The sequence below is a fragment of the Trichosurus vulpecula genome, chromosome 3 (genome assembly GCF_011100635.1).
Source record: "Trichosurus vulpecula isolate mTriVul1 chromosome 3, mTriVul1.pri, whole genome shotgun sequence".
NCBI classification, from domain to species: Eukaryota; Metazoa; Chordata; class Mammalia; order Diprotodontia; family Phalangeridae; genus Trichosurus; species Trichosurus vulpecula.
The window spans coordinates 4,468,547-4,494,246 of record NC_050575.1 but is presented as its reverse complement, the minus strand read 5'-3'; the positions used below and the strand labels follow the sequence as shown (position 1 = coordinate 4,494,246).

The 25,700-nt window shown below is 36.8% G+C and overlaps 1 protein-coding gene across 1 annotated transcript in view; it reads left to right on the top strand.

The window, feature by feature from the left end:
- Positions 1-25,700, top strand: part of DICER1 (dicer 1, ribonuclease III) — a 95,066-nt gene that overhangs the window by 43,240 nt on the left and 26,126 nt on the right. The window contains exons 9-22 of the mRNA XM_036752249.1: positions 1,131-1,263; positions 2,530-2,772; positions 4,004-4,158; positions 4,762-4,894; positions 6,263-6,338; positions 7,104-7,243; positions 12,831-13,010; positions 13,265-13,478; positions 13,931-14,084; positions 15,736-15,918; positions 16,174-16,279; positions 16,393-16,568; positions 17,474-18,263; positions 22,855-23,010. Coding sequence (XP_036608144.1) covers positions 1,131-1,263; positions 2,530-2,772; positions 4,004-4,158; positions 4,762-4,894; positions 6,263-6,338; positions 7,104-7,243; positions 12,831-13,010; positions 13,265-13,478; positions 13,931-14,084; positions 15,736-15,918; positions 16,174-16,279; positions 16,393-16,568; positions 17,474-18,263; positions 22,855-23,010 — 2,839 coding nt within the window. The remainder of the gene's footprint in view (positions 1-1,130; positions 1,264-2,529; positions 2,773-4,003; positions 4,159-4,761; positions 4,895-6,262; positions 6,339-7,103; positions 7,244-12,830; positions 13,011-13,264; positions 13,479-13,930; positions 14,085-15,735; positions 15,919-16,173; positions 16,280-16,392; positions 16,569-17,473; positions 18,264-22,854; positions 23,011-25,700) is intronic.

Sequence of the window (25,700 nt, the reverse complement as noted above, 5' to 3'; positions counted from 1 at the left end):
TATCCACATTATTTTCAAGAATTCTAATGGCTGTAGGAAACCTTAGAGAAAGCAGTTTACTAGACTACATGTTGTTAATGCTTTTCTTGTAACTCCTTACAACCTGAACAGTGGAGCCTCTAGGCGTTATAATTCTTGTTAAAATGTTGCCCTCCTGCCCAGATATTTTCAGTGGTTCCATATTGTCTCTTAAGATAATATGAAAACTTGTCAATCTCCTATTTAAAGATGTCCATCATTCAGTTCACACCTACTCCTTTAGTCATTTCGTATAACTTTCACCTTCCACACTTTGTTATACTCTTGCTGGCCTCCTGGCTAACATGCCGGCTCTTGCTTTTAAGTTGCCATTCCCCATATCTGCATTACTCTCCCTGTTGTTGCCATGTGAAATCCTTGTAGCTTCTTTCAAAGAACATCTCAGAGCCACCACTTGTAGGAGCCTTTCCTGATCTCTTCCTGGTCTTAAGAGCTCTCATTTCTTGTTGAAATCACTTTGTGTTTGTATACATGTTGTTTCCCCATAGAACGTAAGCCCTTTGAGAGCAGGCGCTACGTGCTTTCCCTTAGCATCTGGCACAGCACATAATAACCACTTAATACATTTTTGTGGAGACTAATATGGAAATAGGTTTACTATGATTCTGCATGTGTAGCCTACATTAGATTGCATGCCATCTTGGGGAGGGGAGATGGGAAGGAGAGGGACAGAATTTAGAACTCAAAACCTTATAAAAGTGAATATTGAAAAGTAAAAATTAATATTTGAAAAAAATTTTTAAAAGTTTTATTGAATGAATAAAAACTCTTTAGGGTTAGTATGGCAGCCTCCTGCTGTGTAAATGGCGTTTTCTGCACTGTGTAAAACTCTGTCCAGCATGGAGTTAGACAATTATTTTCCAACATTTCATGGAGAAATTAACTGATAACTTTATAAACCTCTATTTAACAAACAAAACAGTTAGGAAGAGAAGGTACAGAATACCAAGGCCATCTAATGTATATGTATGCTGGGAGGGACTGGGGATTGATGCTAATTTCTATTTTTCATGTGGACCTTACAAGCAGAAGGTTTTCTTAAAAAACCCTCACGTATGTTTAACTTTCTAATTAATATATAATTTTCTTAGATTGATAAAGGAAGCTGGTAAGCAAGATCCAGAGCTGGCTTACATTAGCAGCAATTTTATCACTGGACATGGCATTGGTAAGAATCAGCCTCGTAACAAACAGATGGAAGTGGAATTCAGAAAACAGGAAGAGGTAATTCAAATAAAAAATCATTTTTCAGTAATTAAGATTTTACACAGACAAGCTCTGTCTTTAGAAATTTTATTTAGCTCTTTAACATTTGTTTGAAATATAGCTTATTTACACAAAAGACATCTTTTTCATTTAATAGCTCCATATCAAATCACACTCTGAAGTTGAAAAATTGTCCAAAAAGTTAGCGTCTAGTTTTAATTGACCTATCATCAGTAATTTCATTTTTCTTCAGAGGGTTGAAGATGATTTCAACTACAATTTCAAAGAAAAAAATGAACTTCTTAGTTCTTGTTTAGAATAATAAACTACACTTAGACTTGTAGCAAGTTATACAAAGTTGAATTTATATTTTGATTAACTGAAAAGACATTTAACGCCTCTCTGAGTGCTTTTTTAAAGAGACTTTACATTTACAAAATTTTTGCAGACTTGATTCTTACTACCATCTTTAATGCCCAAGTTTCAGGTATATCCTTGTAAAGAAGCTTAAACTAGAGGTAAAATACTCTTACTGAAAAAAACAATAAAACACTTTCAGGTTTATAAGTTTGTTTTCAATTAAAGAACTAGAGTGGTGTAGCTCTTGAATCATTTTTCCAGAAGAAACTTTTATAACACTATTCAGAACCAGTCTTATCATTTCACCTTTTTGAGACTCCACTCAATGTTTAACTTTTCCAGTAGTGAGAAAAAAATGGCACCGTTGAACCTGGTATATTAGAAAATTTTATACAAAAATGGAATGAATGTTTCTGCTTAGAGCACTCCTTTCTGTGATTGCCGATGAGCCTCCAAAAATAAAATAAGCCAGTGCTTGCATCGTATAATTGCAAATGACTGGACACGTTTGGAATATTGAGCTCAATTTATTTGAAAAGCCATGTGTAAAAGGAATTATGCAGTTGTTATATTAGCAATACTTTAAGAGTTTTATAGTGTATTTAGTCACTTAATGGGATAGACTCTTGTTACAGCAGCCCAACTACATGCTTGGATTTTATGAACACATTAAGGTATTCATTTGGAAGGTACTTTGTGTATTTAGATTGCTTTTTTTTCCTTTACCGTGCTGTTATCATTTTAGCCTGTTGTCTGAATACTCAGTACATCACGTGTGTGGAAGTCGTGGCATCAATTTGCTCACCTTTTTTAGGTTTAATTGCTTTAACTACCTCCTCTTGCACGTTGTTTTGACCTCTATTATAATGATGGTTGTGCAGTTTAAGAACTATTTCTGTCTTGGGACTTTTTTTCTGGTTACAGGTACTTAGGAAATTTAGGGCACATGAGACCAACCTACTGATTGCAACCAGTATCGTAGAGGAAGGTGTTGATATACCGAAATGCAACTTGGTGGTTCGTTTTGATTTGCCTATGGAATACCGATCTTATGTACAGTCCAAGGGAAGAGCAAGGGCACCCATCTCTAACTATATCATGTTAGCTGATTCAGACAAAATAAAGAGTTTTGAAGAAGATCTTAAAACCTACAAAGCTATTGAAAAGGTGGGTTTTCATAAATAATGCAGTCGTCATCAGCAGCATTTCTAGAGAGCTCAGTGTATAGTGATAAACTTCTACTGAACATAATGTGTCGAGCATTGTAGTCAACACTTACAGAACGTAAACAAGGAATAGAGGAAACAGAAACTTTTTCATCGAATGAAGAGCTAAGTCTCACACATCAAGATGGATCTCAAGTTCCTTGAAATGGCATCACAGGGATGGCACAATAGTAGTATAAATTGGAAGTTCTGAGACCAGTGAGAATAAGTGGATGATTGAATTGAAATGGTGTTTTGACTGAGAATGGCTTCCGGGGGAAGATAAAACTTTGAGTTGTCTTGAAGGGTTTACTGGGTGTGGGTTGGATTAGTGTAGGAATATGTGATAAATTGAATAATAGTAACTGACGTTTATGTCAAGCAATTTAATGTTTACGTACCTCTTTACGGACCTTGTCTTATTTTGATCCTCAACAAGGGAAGGAAAACGGTTTGGTGGAAGGAGCACCAAAGCTGGCTTTAAATCCTACTTCTCCCCCATTTCTGAATAGGTTTTCTTATTTGTTAAATGAGGGGATTGGAGTAATCTTTTTTGTGTCATGGACCCATTTGGCAATCTGGTAAAGTCTGTGTTTCCCTTCCCAGGATAATGTTTTTAAATATGTAAGATAAAATGCTTAAGATTTTAAAGGAAACACTATATTGAAATATAGTTATCAAGATATTAAAAAAATCCAAAACAAGTTCATGGACTCAGTTTAAGAGCCTCCAGACTAGATCTCTAAGATCCCTCCCAGCTCCTCGTGGTTTTGTAGGTAGTGCAGCCGCTCTCATCCTTATGTTACAGATGAGGGAACGGCTTCAGATCAAATGATTTGCCTAAGATTACACAGCTGATAAGTGACAGAACCAGGGCTTAAACCCAGGCCTCCTAGGAGACTGTCTTTGATAAACCTGTAACATAATGGGAAAAGTTCAACAATTGCATTTATTAAAAGAGATGTGAGCATTTACAGAGGAATACAAATACAGATGTAGTGGAGACTTTACACTTGTATGTTGAGGGAATGTGGCATGGGTGTCATTGGGGAGGCCTTCGTGGAGGTGTAAGTTTAGGGTTTGGAAGTGAGAAAGGGTCACGGATAAAGAAAAGATTAGCATGTGTAAAGGCAGAGAGAACTGACCAAAAGAGCACTTATTCTCATCAGAAGTTCTTCATTTGAAACATACAGATCTTAAGGAACAAATGTTCAAAGTCGGTGGATACTGGTGAGACTGAAACTGAACCTATTGTGGATGACGATGACATCTTCCCACCATACGTTTTGAGGCCAGATGACGGAAGTCCAAGAGTCACAATTAATACAGCCATTGGACACATCAATAGGTATGGTGCTAAATCATTTGTGTCTATTTCAAGACTAAAAACCTATCCCTATTACAGGATTTGCATTCTCCTGAAATCATACCTAAGTATCCTATTCCACATGAGTGATGCACTGCCGCAGATTCTAGTCAGGAGGTTTAAAAAAAGATGATCTAATGTATAAATGGATTAATGGATACGTGTTTCTGCTTGATTATATTTTATTGGTCTTGATCTATAGTAATTTCTTTTTAAAGTGTATAAATATCAGGTGAAATCACATTTTTTCAAAGCAGTGACACCAGATCGTTATGTCAATTTGTATTTTTGAGATGGCGCTAATTTATTTTAGTGCGAGTGAGTAGTTTTTTCATTTTGGCTAGAAAAAGGTTTCAATATACATACCTGGCTTTTGTAGTGTATTGTGTTCTATCCAAGCACATAGCAGAATCATTATATTAAAATAAAACGCTGGTGTAATCCTGTATGCAGGAATTAAAAATCACATTCCTTTTAGTACTTCTTAGAGTTGCAAGCCAAGTTTGTATTAAAGGTAATGAAAGTAAACACCATTATTGTTCTACCCTCCTGTTTCCCAACTTTAGAACTTCTTTTTCTTCACAGATACTGTGCAAGATTACCAAGTGATCCGTTTACTCATCTAGCTCCTAAATGTAAAACCCGAGAATTGCCAGATGGTACATTTTATTCAACTCTCTATCTGCCAATTAACTCACCTCTCCGTGCTGCCATTGTGGTAAGTATGGAAGAGTTAGACATGCTTTTGCGCGCAGAACCTGGAGAGCAGTATTTCTTTTTGTTGCAACTTCTACTATAGAGGAAGCCATCCAAGTCATATTTCAGTTTTTTCTTTTTTCTCCCCTCCTCCTTCCAATTATTTTATTCTGTGATTAAATCTTGTACTTTTAAGATCTACTAATGTGGGAGGTAAGTAAAAATTAGGACAGCACACACACAAAAGTCAGACAGATATGTCCTTGTGGAAGAAGAGGAGAAATACATAAGAATTATTTCTGTATCATTTGTACAATTTCACAGTTGGAAAGGACCCTGCAGGTCGTTTAGTCTGACTTCCTAACCATTTCGGAGGGTCCCTTCTGCAGTATTCCTGACAAGTACGTCCACCTTCTGCTTGAATATTCTGTGTTTCCCAAACACCACACTTAACTGTTGAAGGACTCTAACTTTTTTTTAAAAACGTAGTGATCAATCGTGACTTCAGAAGATGAGTGATGAATGCTCTTCAGTTCTTGGCAGAATGATGATGAACTAGAGGTGCTGAATGAGGTCACATTTTCGGAATTGGCCAGTTTAATTCTTCTTTGCTCAGTTATACTAATTTGTTTTAAGGGCAGGCATCTATTGGGGCAAGGCCACAGCAGGAGGTAGAGATAGAGATGTGGAAAAAGAAGTAGTATAGCGTAGCACATACAAATCACATAGAAGGATGCAAAGTGGGCAGTTTTGTCACTATTATGTTGTTTAATGTATTTTCTCATGATCTCTATAACAGAAGTTCACGATTCATATAAGATCCTATTCTTTATATCCTGAAATGTTCATGTTTGTCTTTGGTTAAATTTATGATATAAAATCAAATATAAATTTAAAATAAACCTGCCTAGCTTTCACCTATTGCTCCTACCTAAACCTGCTGTCTAAAGTAACAGAGAAAAAGGCTATTCCCTATTCCACATTAAAAATTAGGTAACATCACTAATCATTTGTATTATAGTTACATATATTAAAATAGGCCTACGGCTACATAAGTGATTCTGTTATACTTAACAGTTTTTGGTTGGAATGAAGATTTTATTCTCGCTGTGTATAAAAGCTATTTTAATTTTATTAAAATTAATTGAATCATAATTTAAAACTGTAATAATGATAATGCCCTTTTGTTCTTCCATAAGAATTTATAAAAATGCATCTTCTCTTAAATGGAGAGCTTCCAGTATTTCTTAAAATACAGAATTTTATAATATCAGATAAATGGAACTTTAAAAAATGTTTTGAGGTAAAACATGTATTGCCTATTTTTAAATTAGTAGAGTTGAAAACTTAGTGATGTTCACATACAAATTAAAGGTCTCATTATTTTCAGGGTCCACCAATGAGTTGTGCAAGACTGGCTGAAAGAGTTGTAGCTCTCATTTGCTGTGAAAAATTGCACAAAATTGGTAAGGATATTTGAAAGGTAGCATCAACACAGAAAGTGCATGAATAAAACTTTTGAATGGAAATATTGAAAATTTATAGGGACCCAAATTTGTAGAGATTTATTACTTTGATGGTGTACTTCAGTGAAACAAAATCTTAACAATATCCTTAACAGACAACTTAAAATAATATAGGGATAGTCTGACTATTTTGTGTGGAAAAATACCCGTCATGGACTTGCATCATTTTACAAATAGCGTAATTACAAACGGATTGCAGATATCTCACTTATTGTCCTTGCCGTGACCCAGCCAGATGACGTTTCTCCTTCAGATAGCTGTGGAAAATTTGTGGTGACAGCCACCCACTTAGATAATTCCATCTTAGTCCATTCTTATAGAACGAAAAGCAGAATTTAATGTTTGCATTTGCAATTTTTACGGGAATAAGTTGGTATTTCTTGTTCAAATCCCACCTCGGACATTTGTTAGCTCTTTGATTGTGGGCGAGTCACTTGATCTTTCTGTGCCTCAGTTTCCTTTTCTGTAAAATAAGGAGTTTGCTGCATTGGCATCTAAGGTCCCTTCCAGTTCTGAATCTATGATCCTTTGTTCAGAAATGTAGTGGACAATAGTGAATTCATGCTAAGTGCTTCTGGAGTCTCACTAGCAAATGTACTCAGTAAAAGTACAAGATATGCTTACGGAGTACAGTTTTAACTATTAGAGAAGTGAGGTTCAGGTTATTTATGCTAATTTTCTTTTCTCTTTTTTGTTAATGAACAGGTGAACTAGACGATCATTTGATGCCAGTTGGAAAAGAGACTGTTAAATATGAGGAAGAGCTTGATTTGCATGATGAAGAAGAAACCAGCGTTCCAGGTCGACCAGGCTCCACAAAACGAAGGCAGTGTTACCCCAAAGCAGTTAGTATTGATTATAACTGGATAAAGACATGATATCTTTTGGGGCCTTATTTCCTACAGTGTCAAATCTAAATGCCTTGGTTTCACTTTGAGTAGTTTGAGCCTCTTCTGATGGTAGTTCATGTTCATGTGATAATAACTTCCATTTGTGGAATGCCTTTAGGGTTTGTAAATAGCTTCGGAGAGGCCATATACCCGTGTAAGGGGCAGAGTTAAGGTTCACACCTTCCCCTTGATCGCGTTCCACTGTTGCCCAACACCCACCTTCTGCTTCAGCAAGGCTAGCCTCCTCTCTGTCCCTGAGACAAGCAATATTTCTTCCTATTTCTGTTCCTCTGTTCATGTCATTGTTTCATCTAGATTTCCTGCCTACTCATCTATAAAATGAAATAATAATATTTATTATTGTGAGGATCATATAAGATAACATAATGTATATAAAGTCAGTCACACAATAAACTTTTATTAAGCACTTACTACATACCAGGCACAGTGCTAAATGCTAGAGATAAAAAGAACCCAAAAAACAAAACTCTTGCCCCCAAGAAGCTCAGAGTCTAATGAGGGCGACAGCATGCAAACAACTGTGTACAAACAAATTATATACAGGTTAATTTGGAGATAATCAATAGAGGGATTTGAAGGAATCCAGGAGGTAGAGATGAGGAGGGAGAGAGCGAGAGAACGTGCGTAGAAGGGGCAGATGGAGTATTTTGTTTGAGGAGCGGTAAGAGGGCCAGTGCCCCTGGACTACAGAGTGTGAGGGAAGGATTCTTTTACAGTGTCCAGCTACACCTGTTACTTCAGTGTGAGAACATGAGTGTGAGCAGTGCCTATAAGAGTTAAAGATTGTAACTTGTCCGTAACTGCTCGTCCTAAGTAAGTTGTTCTCATCCATGTTCTTACCTCAGTCACACAGAGGATCAACCCAGCCCAGATATTTCTGAAATTGGTATCGCATGATTCATAGAATTTATTAGTAGATGACCAGTGGTGATAGAAGGTTGGGCCTGCTAGGATCCAAAGGGAAGTTGTTTTTCAGTTGTGCCCAACTTTTTGTGACCTCATTGGGGTTCTCTTGGCAAAGATACTGGAGTGGTTTGCCGTTTCCTTCTCCGACTCATTTTACAGATGAGGAAACAAACAAACAGGGTTAAGTGACTTGCACAGGGTCACAGAGCTAGTAAGTGTCTGAGGCCGGGTTTGAACTCGGAACGAAGAGTCTTTCTGACTCCAGGCTGGGTGCTCTATCCACTGCACAACCCAGCTGTGCCTTCCAAATGGAAGAGATACTCCCTGTAGAGGGTCAGGTCCTACAGTTGTTTCTGTTTGTGTATGATAACGTACCAAGCCCAATAATATAGCAGTTCAGTTCAACAAACATGTATTAATCACTCACTACTATTGCTGGACACTGGAAATAGGCGTGTAAAAGTGACCAAATTTGTCCCTGTCCTCAAGGAGTTTATATTTTCTTGGGAAGTTTTTATTTTCATCTACAGAAACAGATAAGTCAATACGAGGTAATTTGAGAATGGGAAAAGCATTGGCAACCAGCAGGGACCTGGAAAGATTTTTACAGAAAGTAGGATTTGAATTGAGCCATGAAGAAATCTGAGGATGACAAGAGATAATTAGAAAAGAATGCATTCCAGGCAGGGGCCACAACCTGGGCATCTTCAGTGAGGTCCTAGACCATTCAAAGGAGCAGTGAAGCCAGGAAGTCAAGTCAAATTAAGTCAATAAGCATTTGTTAAGCACTTAGTATGTGCCAGACACTGTGCCAAGTGCTGAGAACACAAATATAAACAGAAAGACAACCACCAGCCCTTGGACTCAAGGAGCTTACCTTCTAATGAGGGAAGACAGTACATAAAAAGAAGGTGAAAGAAGAAGGCGGTTGGTAGAGGAAGCCCTGTAGAGATGAGTCAATGGTGCAGCCTGGAGAGGAATGAAGAAAGAGTTGGCTTAGGCCTTCCTAAGGTTCTGGGTGATTTTGGGAGGAGCCAGTTAGGTAAGGAAGAGGGGGGGTTTGGGGAGGAGTGTCTGCTGGTTGACCTCCCTGCCTCAATTCTCTCCGCACCCTAGGCCATCCTCCATTTAATTGTCAAAATGGTCTTCCTAAAGGGCAGTTCTTTCCTCCCGTCTCTCTCCCTCTCCCCTCATTCAGTAAACTCCAATGTTCCCTTTTACATCCAGAATCAGATATAAAATCTTCTTGGCATTCAAAGCTATTCATAACCTGGCCTTCTCCTACTTTCCAGTCATCTCATACTTTACTTTCCCCCATGTACTCTACCATCCAGTAACCTTGGCCTCCTTGCTGTTCCTAGAACAAGACAGTTATATCACCCTATCTAGGCATTTTTACTTCCTATCTCCCATGCCTGGAATTCTCTCTTCCTTAATCTCTGCCTCCTGACTTCCCCTGCTTCCTTCATGTCCCAGCTAAACTCCCACTTTCTGCAACAAGCCCCTCCTGGTCCCCTTTAATGCTAGTACATTCCCTCTGTTGCTCTTCCAGTTTATCTTACGTATGTCTTGTCCATGCATAGTTGTTTGCATTTTGTCTCTCCCATTAGCCTGAGCTCCTTGAGAGTATGGACTTTTTTTTAAACTCTCCCCCCCTCCCCTTTTTTTTTTGGTGTTTAGAACAGTACCTGACACATAAGCCAGTGCTTCACAAATGCTTGTCAGATTGTTTTGTTGACTGTACTCCCTCTCCTGAACTTCTGTATGTTCAGTGCATTCTATACCATACACTTTAGCAGCTGATACACTCTTTTATTCCTGCTGTGTCTCTTCAACTAGAGTGCAGATTCCTTGAGTGCGATGATTATATTTTGTGCTTCTATGTCTTTCACAAAGACTGGGTACATAGGATCGCAGATCTAGAGCTAAAAGGAACCTCAGAGGTCCTCTAATCCAAACTCTTCCTTTTACAGGTTAGGGAGCTGAAGCCCGTGGAGGCTAAGTGATTTGCACAAGGTCACACACAGATAATATCAGAGGCAGGATTTGAACCTTGGCAAGTCCTTTGATTCCAGAGTCAGCCTTCCTTTTCCTATACTGCTGTACTCTTGGGTACAGATTAAGTGTTCAGTAAACTGGTACTTGAATGATTTATTGGGCACGAAAAAATTCTTTGGTTTTGAGTCTAACTTACATGCAGTCTGCTCGTCCAGGGCAAGCGGGAGGCTTTGTGCTAGGTCTGTCTTTGTTTGAGTACTAGGTAAATAGGGCTTTGACAGTATCAGTAATGTCAGATGTATCTGCTGAGGCATTTCAGACGACCATACGTTAAGATAAGCTGTACAACTAACACAGCAGTCATAGATTTTCCGAAATTGTCTCTTGGATCCTGAAAATGGTGATACATAGTTTGGGGACTGATAGATGTAGGACAGAGGTGGGGAACCTGCGGCCTTGAGGCCGCATGTGGCCCTCTAGGTCCTCAAGTGCAGTCCTTTGACTGAATCCAAACTTCATAGAACAGATCCCCTTAACAAAAGGATTTGTTCTGTTAAACTTGGACTCAGTCGAAAGGCTGCACCCCAGGACCTAGAAGGCCACGTGTGGCCTTGAGGCCCCAGGTTACCCACCCCTGGCGTAGGAGATGTTGAAACTGCTCTCATGCTTAATAGATATGCATTAAACAATTGCTTGATGACAGTAGTGACTCCAGTAACAGCATTCTAGGTGAAAAGGGAGTGTAGTTAGAGAGGTAGTGCAAGAACTGGGTGCCATCTTGATTGAAAAAAAAAATCACATGTTAAATAAATGTGTGCACATAGGTTTTCACTATGTAACTTTCTTTCAATACCTGGTTTCATTTTCTACCCCGCCTCCCCCTGGGTATCTTTATTAGAACCTCGGAGAACTTGAATTAGCCTGTGTTTATATCATTCTTTTAGTGCCCACATCCCAGTTTCTTCCTACTTTACAACTTCAGTTTTCAAACAGTTTTATCTAGTCAGCCATGTCGGGGCGGGGGGGGACTCTTGGAGTCATCTTCAAGATTCCTCGACCTTTGGTGTGATTTTTGGAGTGACAATAACATCTTTCACCCATTTCTACTTAGCTGTGGTAAACAGATGTGTGATGTTAATGGACTGGGCAAGGGAAAATAATAGACTTTTGGAATGTAAGGAGAGGGTTTGATGGAGAGGAGCCGAAATGGGAAAGACGAATCAGAGCAGCGCTGATCTGATACCCAGTAATCCATGGGATAGGGCAAGGCGCGGTAGCTTTTGAGTCAGAGGACCTGGCTGTAGATTCAGCCTTTGGTGCTTATTACCTGATGTGACCTTGGTCTGTTTCTTAACCTTCCTGACCCGTGGTTTCCTCAACTGTAAAATTAGGGAGTTTAATTTACCTTCTAGCTCTAGATCAGAGTTTCAGGGGTTGAGTTGCAGTTATGAACTGTGCTTGGTCTGGTCTGTGGAATTCTTTTGAGATTGCTTTGTGGTCTTTGGGAGCAGGGGTCTGATTTCTAGATATAGCAACACTGGTCTAAAGAACTTCCTAGGATTTTTGTTAAAATTTCCAAATCTTTAGTTTTTAGAGACTTTACCTATTTGCATCCTACTCTCCAAGATTTTGTTTTGTTTTGCTTTTGCTGTACATATTTTCACCTTCAAAATTCAGTACCATTCGGCTTGATACTTTGGTCTGTTTGCACTCTGTTGATAGTGCCTTTGTACTTTGCCCTCCTCAGTTCTCATCTGGAATATTGTGTTCAGTTCTCGGCACCAAGTTTAGGAAGGACATTGTTATGCTCGAAAGTGTCAGAGGAGAGCAGCCAAGATAGTGGAGGGCATCGAAATGTCATAGAAGGATTCCTTAGATCCGGAGAAGAGAGGACTCAGGGGAGACTCGGTAGCTGCCTTCAAGTATCTGAAGAACTGTCATGTTGAAGAGACTTAGATTTGTTCTGTTTAGCCCCAGAGGGCAGAACCAGGAGCAATAGATGAAAATTGTAAAGGAGCAAATTTAGGCTTGAGGCCGCAAAAAAATCTATAACAATTAGAGCTCTTCAAAAGTAGAATGGCCTTTCTGGAGAGTTGGTAGGTTCTTCCTCTTCATAGATCTTCCACAGAGACTAGAGGGCCACTTGTCATAGTGGTGAGTTCTTTCTTGTATGGCCACTGAGGTAAACCAATCTAAACCAATTATCAAATTTTCTGAATACTTAGTTTCTTGACTTTTCAATAACAAAGAATTTATTGTATTTTGTTCTTTGAAGGACTATATTCATGAATTTTATGTGGTTAAAAAAAAGTTTCAGCATCACATTAACAAATGTAAGACCATCTTTCTGCGTCTCTCAGTTAAATAGTAAGCTCGTTGTGGGCAGGAACTGGTTTTTCCCTCTTTTTGTAATCTCAGCACTTAGTACGGTGCCTGACACATGGTAGGTGCTTAATAAACGCTTATTGATTATTATAGATCTTGGGCTGTGTATTTGTTTCTTAAGCTTTTTTCTTCACAGCTTTTAACTAATTTGAGAAAAGTCACTTGATATCAATGAGATTATTTGACGTGAGACTTATTTTAGTGATTCTGATTTTTTTCTCTCCAACTATAGATTCCAGAATGTTTGAGGAATAGTTATCCTAAGCCTGATCAGCCCTGTTACTTATATGTAATTGGGATGGTATTAACTACTCCTTTACCCGACGAGCTTAACTTTAGGAGACGAAAGCTCTATCCTCCAGAAGATACTACAAGATGCTTTGGAATACTGACAGCCAAACCTATACCTCAGGTAGCAATTTCCTATGGCCTCTCCTCTACATTACCTTCTACTTCCTTCTCCTTTATTCTTCTCCAGAGAAAGGATGGGATTTATGTGGAATCTTTTATTAACCCAAAATTAAGTTCAGTGTTTGAAAAGTGCTATTTCCCTTTTGTTTTAATATTTCACATCTGTATTTTCTGTGTGTTTAGAGGTGATGTGACTCTATATTCACCATTCAATCATTAACTTTTGGCTGGGGGCTTTTTTGTGTTGGTGCTTAGATTCCTCACTTTCCTGTGTACACACGTTCTGGAGAGGTTACTATATCTATTGAGTTGAAGAAATCTGGTTTCACTTTGTCCTTACAAATGCTTGAGCTGATCACAAGACTTCACCAGTACATATTCTCACATATTCTTCGGCTTGAAAAACCTGCACTAGAATTCAAACCCACAGAAGCTGATTCAGCCTACTGTGTTCTACCTCTTAATGTTGGTAAGGCTTCAGTCTTAAAATAGAGCAGAAATTCCAACTTTAAATATCCTATCCAGTGTCCCACAGAATCACTAATTCTTTTTTGTTGGTTAATTTGTAAGGGATAACTTTGGGCCCAGTGGTGGACAGTATTTCTGTGGTCTGAGCACCAGCCTAAGATGGCCGTGACTAGGTGGGTAACAGGGTGATGATGAATTTTTCACCTGTAGCCACTTTTAGAAATTGTCTTCCAAGCCATAGAGGAATGGCAGCGTACATTGGTGAAAAGTGGACTGCCTCAGTGAAATCACGGGTCCTTGAAGTGTTGAAGCAATTTAAATCTATGATGTAAAAATTTATTTTTCTATTCATAACTTAGACAAATCTGGTAATTTGTGGCAGAATTGGAAATCTCTTGTCTTTGTCATTTTTATTTTTAACAAAGTAAAGATTTTTTTTATCCTTCCTCTAAGTTAATGACTCCAGCACTTTGGACATTGACTTTAAATTCATGGATGATATTGAAAAATCTGAAGCTCGTACAGGCATTCCCAGTACTCAGTATACAAAAGAATCACCTTTTATTTTCAAACTAGAGGATTACCAGGATGCAGTTATCATTCCAAGGTAGGTATAGCCCATTTTTGCTCATTTAAATGGCTTCAGTATATTTGTATGAATCTACTTGTGAGTGCAAAAGTTTATATGTTGGTTTTGAAAAATGAATATAGAAACATTATTATTCTTATTTCCAAGAACCCTCTTCCCTCTAATCTATTTAATTATGTTTACAAACAATTATTTCATAGTAGAAGGGTCTCAATATAGGAAGCAGAGATAAATTTAAATATTTACTTTCTGTAGAACTTCTTTGTCTGATCCTGTTTTCTTTTGCTTCCCTCTCTCAATTCACCTACAACCTCGGATCCCTACTATGGAAAAGAAGTAATTCTTAGTATAGTTCCTAAGAATTTTGCCAAGAAAAATCCACTAAAAACTGTAAATTGCAATGATAGAGTGGGTTTTTTTTTCTTGAGGAGAGAGTGGCAAATGTAGGATAATACTGTTATACGGCTCATTCAGGGAATAGCAAATATTATGTAGCTTAGATAGACCAAACAAGTTTACAATTTTCAAAGAATTAGAATTCTAAAAATATTGAGTATATTTTAATCTTTCTGTGACTCAGAAACCATTACAGTGTTTTATTATGCCTTGTGATTACTATCACTGCCCTGTAGATTAGCCAGAATTGAGCTAAACCAACTTTTACTTTTGGCTATACTTTAAGTATTTACCGTGAAGTTTTGTCAGCTTTAGAAGTTTTCTACCCTGTTTACCTTGGTGAAACTAAGTAGAAATAGTATTTAAAAGGCACAGATGTATGTTTTACCACAGCACAAGTATTTATCATGGGGATAATGAGGGGAGATACAAAGTTAAATGCTAAAGAAATGAATTTTTCTTGCTGCGGAACAGCACACATTTTGTGTCCCCACCAAGTGTTGAAATAATATTGTTCCACTCTGGCCAAACCTCACCACAGTGCCGTGAAGTCTTGCTCTGACGTCATTCAGCCAGGCCCTCATTTGTAGCATTCTCTTGTAGAACCATCCGTTACCTATCGCATTGCTTCACCTGAGGTTTACGTAGCTATGATAGGTAATTAGTGTTTGTGAAGTGAATGCAGAGTCAGGATATGGCTGTCCGTGTGTTTGAGCCGTGTATCTCTTTTCTGTAATCACGCCATTCCCATACCTCAAAATAAGGATATTTAGGGGTTTTTTTTAATTATCATTGCTCACCTTTTAAGGCAGTGTAAACTTTGAGTGGGGTTAATTGAAGGGGCTTTACAGTGAGATTTAGGTGTGAATTGCCAAAGTTTTAAAAAACAGGAATGTAGAAGAAATAATATGGGCCTTTAAATAATTTTTTTTTTGAGGCAATTGTGGTTAAGTGACTTGCCCAGAGTCACACAGCTAATAAGTGTCTGAGGCTGGATTTGAACTCAGTTCCTCTAGCTACTGTACCAACTAGCTGCCTTGGTCCTTAATTTTTTAAAAGTTGGGTGCAGATCTTTTTAGGGTCTATTTGAAATGAACCATCTAAGATATATTATCTGAAATTTATAATTTTCTTAAATGTCATCTAATTTTTCATCTTCAGACTTGTTACCTCATTTAAATTACTTTTCTATTAGTTGTGATAATCTAAACTTAAAGGTAATCAGGCTTAAACCTCTTCCCCTCACCCCCCCACCTCCATCTTTTTTGTTTAGGTATCGGAATTTTGATCAGCCTCACCGATTTTATGTTGCTGATGTATATACTGATCTTACGCCGCTCAGTAAATTCCCATCCCCTGAATATGAAACTTTTGCAGAATATTATAAAACCAAGTACAATCTTGACCTGACCAATCTAAACCAGCCATTGCTGGACGTGGACCATACGTCTTCAAGGTAAGAAGTAATTGAAATGTGAGAAGGCAGCAGAGAGAGCTTGCTGTAGAAGAACAGGGCTTAAATCTCATCTAATACTGCCGTGTAAAATGAGGCAGTTGGACCAGTGGTTTCTTAGGTCCCTTCCAGCTCCAGTTTAGACTAATGAGTTTATTTTTAGAGGTAGTGATGTGTATGTTTATTTTTTGTCACCTAAAATTTGTGTTGGTTTTTACTATCTGGTATAGTAAAAGAAGTCTTATCTCTTAATTTTAGACTTAATCTATTGACTCCTCGCCATTTAAATCAAAAGGGGAAAGCCCTCCCACTAAGTAGTGCTGAAAAAAGGAAAGCCAAATGGGAAAGTCTGCAAAATAAACAGGTACTGCTTTTACATCAGTATGATATGACTAGATATAATCTTTTTATTATCAAAATGACTAATTTTGAAGGTCATTAGAAATTGCCGATTAATCTTTTTCCTCCTTTTCAAAGATATTGGTTCCTGAGCTCTGTGCAATTCATCCAATTCCTGCATCATTATGGAGAAAAGCAGTCTGTCTCCCTAGCATACTTTATCGCCTGCACTGCCTTTTGACAGCAGAGGAACTAAGAGCCCAGACAGCCATTGATGCTGGCGTAGGGGTCAAATCGCTCCCTGCTGATTTCAGGTAAATACTTTACATTATTTTAAAAAAATTTTACTTGCTTAGTTTGAAATTCTAGTTATGAAGTAATTGAATAAATGAAATTTCTAACTTGAAATTAGTTCATATTTTTATACCTTTAACAAGTTATTCTGAAAAAATTTTAAAATAGCATGTTTCATTCTGTGAAATAGATTCCTTCTTTGCTTATAACTTAAATCCTTGTTGTCATTATGTAAAGGAAGATAGATTCCCAAGAAGATTAACTCTTGCTCACTGATGGAAGGGTTCTGTAGGAGATCCAATAGGAGATTCTGAGATGAAAGCCTGGCTATTGATTTCTAGGCATTCCAAAGGTTGCTTTCATTTTTAAAAAATCCACATCATCATCTTTAGTTCTTTCCTCTTACGTCCTTTCGCCACCCTCTGCCCTCTTTACTTTAGTCACAATCTAGGGAAAGCCCTGTGTATTTATTTTTCAGTGCATAAAGATGGACGAACATAATGAGGGGGACCTCATCAAAGTAATAAAAGCTCATATTCGCATAGTGTGTTAAGATTTACAAAGCTAACTTTCTTCATGACAATGTAAAGCTTTGGGAGGTTGGCCGATTTTCCCCCAAGACCGTATAACTTATAAATGTCAGATCCATGATGCAGATTCAGCCCTCCTGTCTTCCAAGACCAGTGTGTGTTCTTTCTGTTATGCTTTAGCTTCTCCATTGGCACTAGATTCAGCCCTTTGTGAGTTATAGCATAGTAGGTTTAGTAAGTTGTCTTCTTATAATGAGCTCTATCTGGATAAGAAGATGATTTCTCTTTTGAGCCAAGAGAAAATGTACAAGTTTGTGTTTGCATATTTCAGCTACTCTGTTTCGCACTTGATACTTTAGAATAATAGCTTTTCAACAACCATATTGTCTTCACAGATATCCGAACTTGGACTTTGGATGGAAAAAATCTATTGACAGTAAATCTTTCATCTCAATTCCTAACTCCTCTTTAGCTGAAAATGAAAATTACTGTAAGCACAGCACAATTGTAGTCCCTGAAAATGCTGCACATCAAGGCACTAATAGAACCTCCTCTCTAGAAAATCATGACCAGATGTCTGTGACCTGCAGATCTTTATTTAATGAGTCGCCCAGTAAGATCCAAATTGAAGTTTCCACAGAACTCACAGCAATTAATGGTATTTCATACAATAAAAATCTTGCCAATGGCAGTTATGATTTAGTCAATAGAGACTTTTGCCAAGGAAATCAGCTAAATTACTACAGGCAAGAAATACCTGTACAACCAACTACCTCATATCCCATTCAGAATTTATACAATAGTGAGAACCAGCCCAAACCCAACAATGAATGTACTCTGCTGAGTAATAAATACCTTGATGGAAATGCTAACAAATCTACCTCAGATGGATGCCCCACAAAGGCAGTGACAGTGACCACCAGTACGTCAGAAACTTCTGTTACTTTAAAAGGGAGAATGGATTCTGAACAGTGCCCTTCCAATGGGTACTCCTCGAAAACCCTTGGCCCGAATCCTGGACTCATTCTTCAGGCTCTGACCCTGTCTAATGCTAGTGATGGATTTAACTTGGAGAGGCTTGAGATGCTCGGCGACTCCTTTTTGAAGCATGCGATCACCACATACCTGTTTTGCACTTACCCTGATGCTCACGAGGGCCGCCTTTCTTACATGAGAAGTAAAAAGGTAAGCCGTGACCTTTCTCAGGAATCATGATCAGATTCTGCTTTTGCGTAGTATCCGTTGCAGTTTTGTCAAAAGTAATGTCATTTTTGGAAGTATCATTTGACTGTTCTGTGCACGTGGCAGCATCTACTTAAGATTGCTTTGCTCCAGTTTCATTTCCCTCCTCTGTCCAGCGGCCAGCAAAGATCTAAGCAGTGAGAGCACAGCTCTTGACGTGGAGCTTCTCTTTCAGCAATGACATTTAGAAGTTTCTTTGAATTTCTTCTGATTTTCTTAGGTACACTGCTTTGCTCAGTGCTTGAATTCAGATGAAGTATCAAATGATGCTTTTTGATTGTTGACTAAATATGTACAGAGCTCCATTCTAGGCACTGGGGAGAAGGGAGATGGAGTGCTAATGTGAAAAAGCACACCTCTTCCTTGTCCTAGGGAGCATGCAGTCTCATTAAGGAGATGAGGTATGAACAGGGGAGAAGTTAAATTTCAGTAAAACATTTAAGCAGCAGTACTCAATTGCAGAATAAGAAACATCATAAGGCAGTATATGCCTACTTAACAAGTGAATTGTACAGATGGTTACTGTTATAATTCAGAGGAGGGAGAGAGAACTTCAAGAGTAATCAGGAAAGACTTTACAAGGGAGATGACCTTTGATATAAGTCTTGAAGAGTAGGTAGGATTTGGCAAGAAAGGAAAAAGAATGTTCCAGGCAGGTAGAATGTTGTGAGCTTAAGCTCAAGGCATCCTTTGAGTAATATTTCGAGCAAATCATCAGTTTCCTGACAGATAATAGCAAGTTTGTCAATCCTGGATTCAAATTTCTAGGTAAATATATTAACGAGCAAAGGGAGAAAGTAGGGATGGTAAGAAAAAGAGAACAGTGGGGAGGATTAAAATTATCATAGGAATATAAATAAGGTGGTTTTCTTCCACGTTACCATTTTTACGAAATGAAAGACAGTCTTTTACTGCACTTTGTAAGATTAAAGAGTAATACTTGCGCTGTGCTCAAAAATGCACAGATCTTTAAATGCATCTATGATACCATTGACCTAAATGTTGAGATCCATTTAAGGCTGCCCACCTTGTGTGATGTGAGCTATATTATAATTTGAATTATATCTATGGTTGAATTTCAAAGAAACTTAAGTTTTAACTGGTTTAGACCAAATTTCATTCTACATAAAGAATTTGTGATATTCCTTTGTATGTGTAAAGGGGTATATTGGGACATTACTGACTTCTAATATGGATTTGTTTTAAATAATTGCTAGTCTGATCCTCAAAAGCAGTTATTTGACACTTAAGTCATTAAGTGGTGTGTGGAAATACGTTTAAAACCTATTGTCTTTGTATAAGCATGTTGTTAATTTTTCCATGTTCTGTATTCTTTGTAGAAAAATAGTTACTTTCCAGTTTAGTATTTGTATACTAACATGTTAAAATACATAGAATGTTAGTTACATATTGTGATATTTTCCATTTTTTATTCAAGTTGTGTGCTTTAATGAATGTTGAAAATCACTAGAAGATTTGTTAGTGTTTTGCTACAACTTTAAGGGATAATGTAAGAATAAAGTATAGGTAAAAATATATTACTTCAGTACTTCAAGAATCTATAGTTTCATAGGAGTGGAGTACTTCTGTCAATAGATTATAGCACCTCTGTAATTAGTAGCTAGTTTTTGAGAGTGTTGTGGCTGGAAAAACTGGTCACTTTATGGTCATTCTGGTGAAGAGTTGCTCTAACTTCACCAACTTGATCCTTGTACAACAGACAGTTTTTGACTGGGCTATACTTTGGAGCCATTTTAGCCTAATAGGAGCTGACAGATTTGTGTTCCTCTGAAATAGTTTCTAAGAACACTTCTGTGCCACAATGAGGTATAAATGAAAGCTTATGGTGAAGTTTCTATTTTAAATGCTTTAAATATCTATACAGTACTAATGAAAAATAGAAAGAAACAAAGAGAAATTGCATTCAAAGTGACCACAAAATGCATAAAATATCTGAAATTAATCTACCAAGACACACTTAGGACTTATATAAGTATAACTATAGAATATTCTCTATAGAAAAAGAATTAAAGAATTAGAGATATAGTCACTGTTCATTGTTGGGTTGAGCCTATATAATATTACAATTTAGTTAATTAAATTAGTTTACAGATTTAGTACTATCTGAATTAAATCATCTAGCAGTTACCTATAGAACTTTACGTTTAAAAAATTCATTTGGAGGAAGAAAAAGTTTAGAAACTCAAAAGAAATAATGGAAGAAGAAATGAAGAATATAGCATTATTTGATTTCAAGCTATATTATATTATACATTGTAATAATAAACCATATTGCAATCATCAGGGCTATCTGGTACCAGTTAAACAGTAGAAAAATAGATCTGTGGACCTTAAGCAGCAAAACTCTTAAGGAATTGAACACGATCCAGTGCTTCATAAATCTGAGAAGACAAGCTACTGGGGAATACCTGTTTGACAAGAATACGTGAGAGAGCTTGAAAGTGTTTTGGCAGAAAACAGGTGTAGACCAGCATATTCCATAAACCACCATAGATTCCAAATGTGTACAAAACACAAGTTATAAAAGGGTGATTCCGTATTTTTAAAAAGACAAGAATGGAAGGAGGTAACCCAAGTGTCTTGAAAGCCTGTGGCTGGGGAAAGAATTACCAAAATGTTTATCTATCTTTTTTATGTCACCTCTACTTGCCAAAGTACCTTTCCCCCCAATTCTCACTCAAAGATTATCCCTTTTAATAGAGAACTTTAAAAAAATGGAGGAGGGAAGAAGTTTAGCAAAACTCATCAGGATATCAAACTATAAACGTAGAAGATGTTCCACATGCGTTGTCTCCCCTCTCAGCAAATCCATGGGGGGAGATGTGTTATTGTCTGTCTTCTTTGGGGCCAAACTTTAGTTATTATAATTTAATGGGATTTAGTTGAGATTGTTTTGTTATTGTTGACATTTATATTATAGTCATTGTGTGTGTTTTACTGATTTCATTTTGCATCCGTTCACATGTCTTTCCACACTTCTCAATATTCATTTTTTCTTACAGCACGGTAATATTTTATTATTTTTTATGTACCACACTTTGTTTATCCATTCCCCAATGGATGGATATCCATTTGTTTCCAGTTCTTTGCTACCTCCCCTCCACCCAAAAAATGCTACTATAAATAGTATGGTGTACTACACAGGGCTTTCTTTCTGTCATCTGCCTCCTTGGGGTATATGTCTCATGGTGGAATCTCTGCATCAGATGTTTTAGTCACTCTTAACCATACTATTCCAAATTGCTGTAACAGGAGATTGCTTAACAACAAAAGAGTTAGGGGGTGATCATAAAAGACAAAATAGACTGTTTCAATTAGGTAAATTCAAAAGCATTTGCATAAATAAAAATCATGCTTTTAAGATAAGGAATGAAACTTAATTGAGGGAAAAAGGTCTTCGCTTCACATACATCTGAATAAAATCCAACACCTGAGATAAGAGATCTAGGAGTCATTCTCCAAAAGATAGCTGGTCAAAGGATATGAACAAAAAAAAATTCTCAAAAAATTGATAACTAACAACAACTGTAAGAAAGGATTTTACAAATTACTGCTCCTAATAGTGAAAGTGAAAACAGTTCTAATATTTGCTTCAGCTTCTAAGGTACCAAAGATGATAAAAGATAGCAAGAGTAAAATTTTAGTCGGTGTAGGGGCAGACAGGCACACTGTCAATGAAGCTGTTACCAACTGTTTTGGAAAAACAAGTTGCAATTATGGAAAAAAGTTACTAAATTGTATTTTTGTCCCCACAATTCCCTTCGCCTGCCCAGCAATCTCTCTCTAGAAAGTAAGTTACAAAAGTGAAAGGCCCATAACATAACAAAATGTGCATAGCAAGGCTCTTTGTAGTAGGAAAATACTGGAACTGAGTGTTATTCATTGGGGAATGGAAAACTAATTTGGAGTATAGCAATTTAATGGAATATTATTATAGTACGAAGAAATGATGAATATGAAGAATTCAGAGAACTATGGGAAAATTGATATGAACTGATGCAAAGGGAAGATTAAACTGCCTACAGATTAATGTGTACTGTAGATTAAAAAACTTAAGATTAAAATGACTACAGTATTAATGAAACACAAAACGGCTGCCTCAGATTAGTTGCATTGACTGATCTTTGTACACAAGAAAAGAATGGGAAATATTCCTCCCTCCTCTTCTTAGAAAGGCAGGACCCTACTAATATGAAATGATGTATATACTGCCAAACCAGATTGCTTTATTGGTTGGATTTTGCTTATAATTTTCTTACAGTGGAGAATAGGAAGAGGATACATATTGGGGAATGATTTCACTTTTAAAATGGTAGTGGGGAATATATGTGGATGGAAGAAGTTAATACGGGAGAAAAAAAAGGTGTGATGTTTATGATAGACGATTCTTGACCTGAATTTCAAAAAAAAGTAGTATTTGAAAAAAACAACAAAAGCATACAACAGTTTTGCCTTATTTGAGGTCCTTTGTACATTTCTGAGTATTGGTGTTTTATGAACATTTCTGTTGAAGGTCAGCAACTGTAATCTCTATCGCCTTGGGAAAAAGAAGGGTCTGCCCAGTCGCATGGTAGTGTCGATTTTTGATCCCCCTGTAAATTGGCTTCCTCCTGGTTACATCGTAAATCAAGACAAAAGTAACACAGATAAATGGGAGAAAGATGAAATGGTAAGTTTTTATTCACCTCTTTGTTGTGTAAATGAATTACAATTTGATTTTTATGTAGCTAGCTGTGTGTTTCTCTTCGTTACTGCCATGCTCCCGTACCCAGTAATATGTGAAGTACGACTGACGGCCTGTTCTTGCGAATGAAGCTCTTTCTTAAAACAAAGTGAATAAAACTTGATTGGCTGATTGAGTAAGCCCTGCGGACAAAGTGTCCGTGAATGTTTTCAGCACTTGCTGAGAACTAAGTTCTTAGCCACATTTTAAACGAAAATAACCGTTCGAATCCAGTCCAGTGATAACACCGAGGCACCTCTAGAACTAGCTTTTAGGAGCCCGGTAGAAATGACTTTCATCGGAGATTTTCTTTGTGCTCTTTTATTATTCAGTTATTTCTGTCCATTTTGCCTTTGCTGGTAGAATTGCAGTAATTTTCAGTCTATTACTCACTACTTAAAACTAATCGTTTTCACTGAAGCCAAGAACTTTTCCTTTTTTTGGTCCATGATTCTCTTTCAGAGAGTACCCTTTTACAATGGCAAATGGCTTTTTAAAAAAGAAATGAAAAAAGAAACCTTTCCATTTTCTCGAAATGGTTGTTTCATTAACATACAGTCTGACCCATTAAAAACAGAATAAAAAATTGCTTGTGAGTTCTAACCATGAGTTCCTGTACTGTTTGTAAAATAAATACCATTTTTTAAAAGATAGTTTTGCCAGCAAAATTCAGAAATTACTAATCTCCACTAAAAACTTTTTTCCAGTTTATATTTTAGCTAAAAAAATGTTTTTCATCTTGTAAACTTTTAAAAAATTCAGTAGTTATGATAAATTTGATATTAAAACATCAATGCAGTCAGTTAATGAATTTCATTGCTTAAAGGGTCATATATAACTTTAATTATTCTTGCTTAAGTCTCTTTACCTCTGCCCATTTTTCCTCTTAGGTAGTCATGGTTTGTATTCTCTTATTGGGATTCAGTTTTTTTTTCCATTTTTCATTATTTCATAAAGGTCTTTCTATATTTCTTTGCTCACATTTGTCATCTTGAATTATTTGTTTTCCTTTTGATTGTTTTTGTTGTATAAAAATTAAAAATATAATATCCACATCTTTTGTCTTTAATATTTTTAATATTTTTCTATTTAATACTAAAAATCTCCCCTCCATAGTTCTGATAAGTATATCCCATTTTTCCCAGTCTTTTTTTATAGTTCATTTCTCAATCTTGTGAACTTTAATAAAAACAGTCAAACAAGCAAAAATTCACTGTAAGGAGGTTGTAGGTTTCTTAGAAAATAAAATTTCAGTCTTGGCAATAAGAAATACATCTGTAATGTTTAGTCTTAACTTCAAGGCCACCAGAGGGCACCTAGCAGGGTTACTAGAGTTTCTAACACTAAATGTTGATTAAAAGATTTTCCTGAATTTTCAAAATTTGTCTTCTGGGTAATTTCATTTCTCGGACATTTATATTGCATTGCTAGCAAAATACTAGTGTGTGTGTGTGTGTGTGTGTGTGTGTGTGTGTGTGTGTGTGTGTGTGTCTGTACTAATTATTTTTGCTGGTTGATTTTTCATTTTGCTCCAATAGCTCCTGTTACAGTTTCATAGACAACCATGCCTGTAAATATGCACTCCATGAATGATTATTTAGAGTCTAGATATACATATTAAATGTTTCCAAATGGTATAATTGCTTCTTTGAAAAGTGCATGAGTGGGTAGAGGGATGTCCTCAGGCACAACAAAAACTGATCAGGTCTAGGCATTTGGCACACACTGGCTGTGTGAACTTGGGAAGTTGTTTTTTCTTCCTGTGGCCCAGGGGGCTCTGTAAGATTTTTGAATTGCGCAATAGTTAGGATTTTCTTATACTAGTGAAGTCACAGGTCCAAACCAATAAAATAAACTGGAGTACATTTATTAAAATATTAAATTTTCTTTTTACTTGGAGGAACAGAAGTTTAATATGGTACTCAACTACTTATTACTAAAGCATTTTATATGGTGCTGAAATTCTGGGTCATAGTATAAAGCAAAAAATTTAAAAATTGAGTTACCTAGAAGGCAGATCAAATATAACCACATAAGAAAAATAATGGAAGGAAAATTTATATTGATTTTCGTGGAGACATGAAATTCCAAAATTGCACTTAAAATTTAGTTAGAATTTGGAAGAATGTTAGAGGAAAAAAATGCTATTAATTGGATAATCTTTAGCAAAATGTTAGCTTCCTAATAAAAATACAGACACGTTATTCTACTTTATAAGATCTGTATTGAATAAAGTTGCTACGTGATTGTGGTGTGGGGGTAACTTCAATATTACACCACTTTTAATATTCTATTTTGAATAGTGCAGTGTGAGGCACCATCTTGGGTTTAACCATTTTGTGTGTCATTCCTTATTCTTCTCCTCACAATCCTCCTTCATTTGGCCTTTTATTTTAGCTAATGGAATGGAAACTCGACAGCATCTCACTGCTCTTCATGTTTGGTTTGAATCATCGACACTTTGACATCCACTTTTTGTTATGCTGGAAATAATACAATAAATCTATTTCTTTGAACAAACCAGTATACAATCCCTATTTTAATGCTATGAAATAAGCATTTTAAAAGAACATTGGAGTGATTTAGGTAGGATATTGGAGTTGAATATTTACGTGGTATTTAAGCTTTCATTGAAG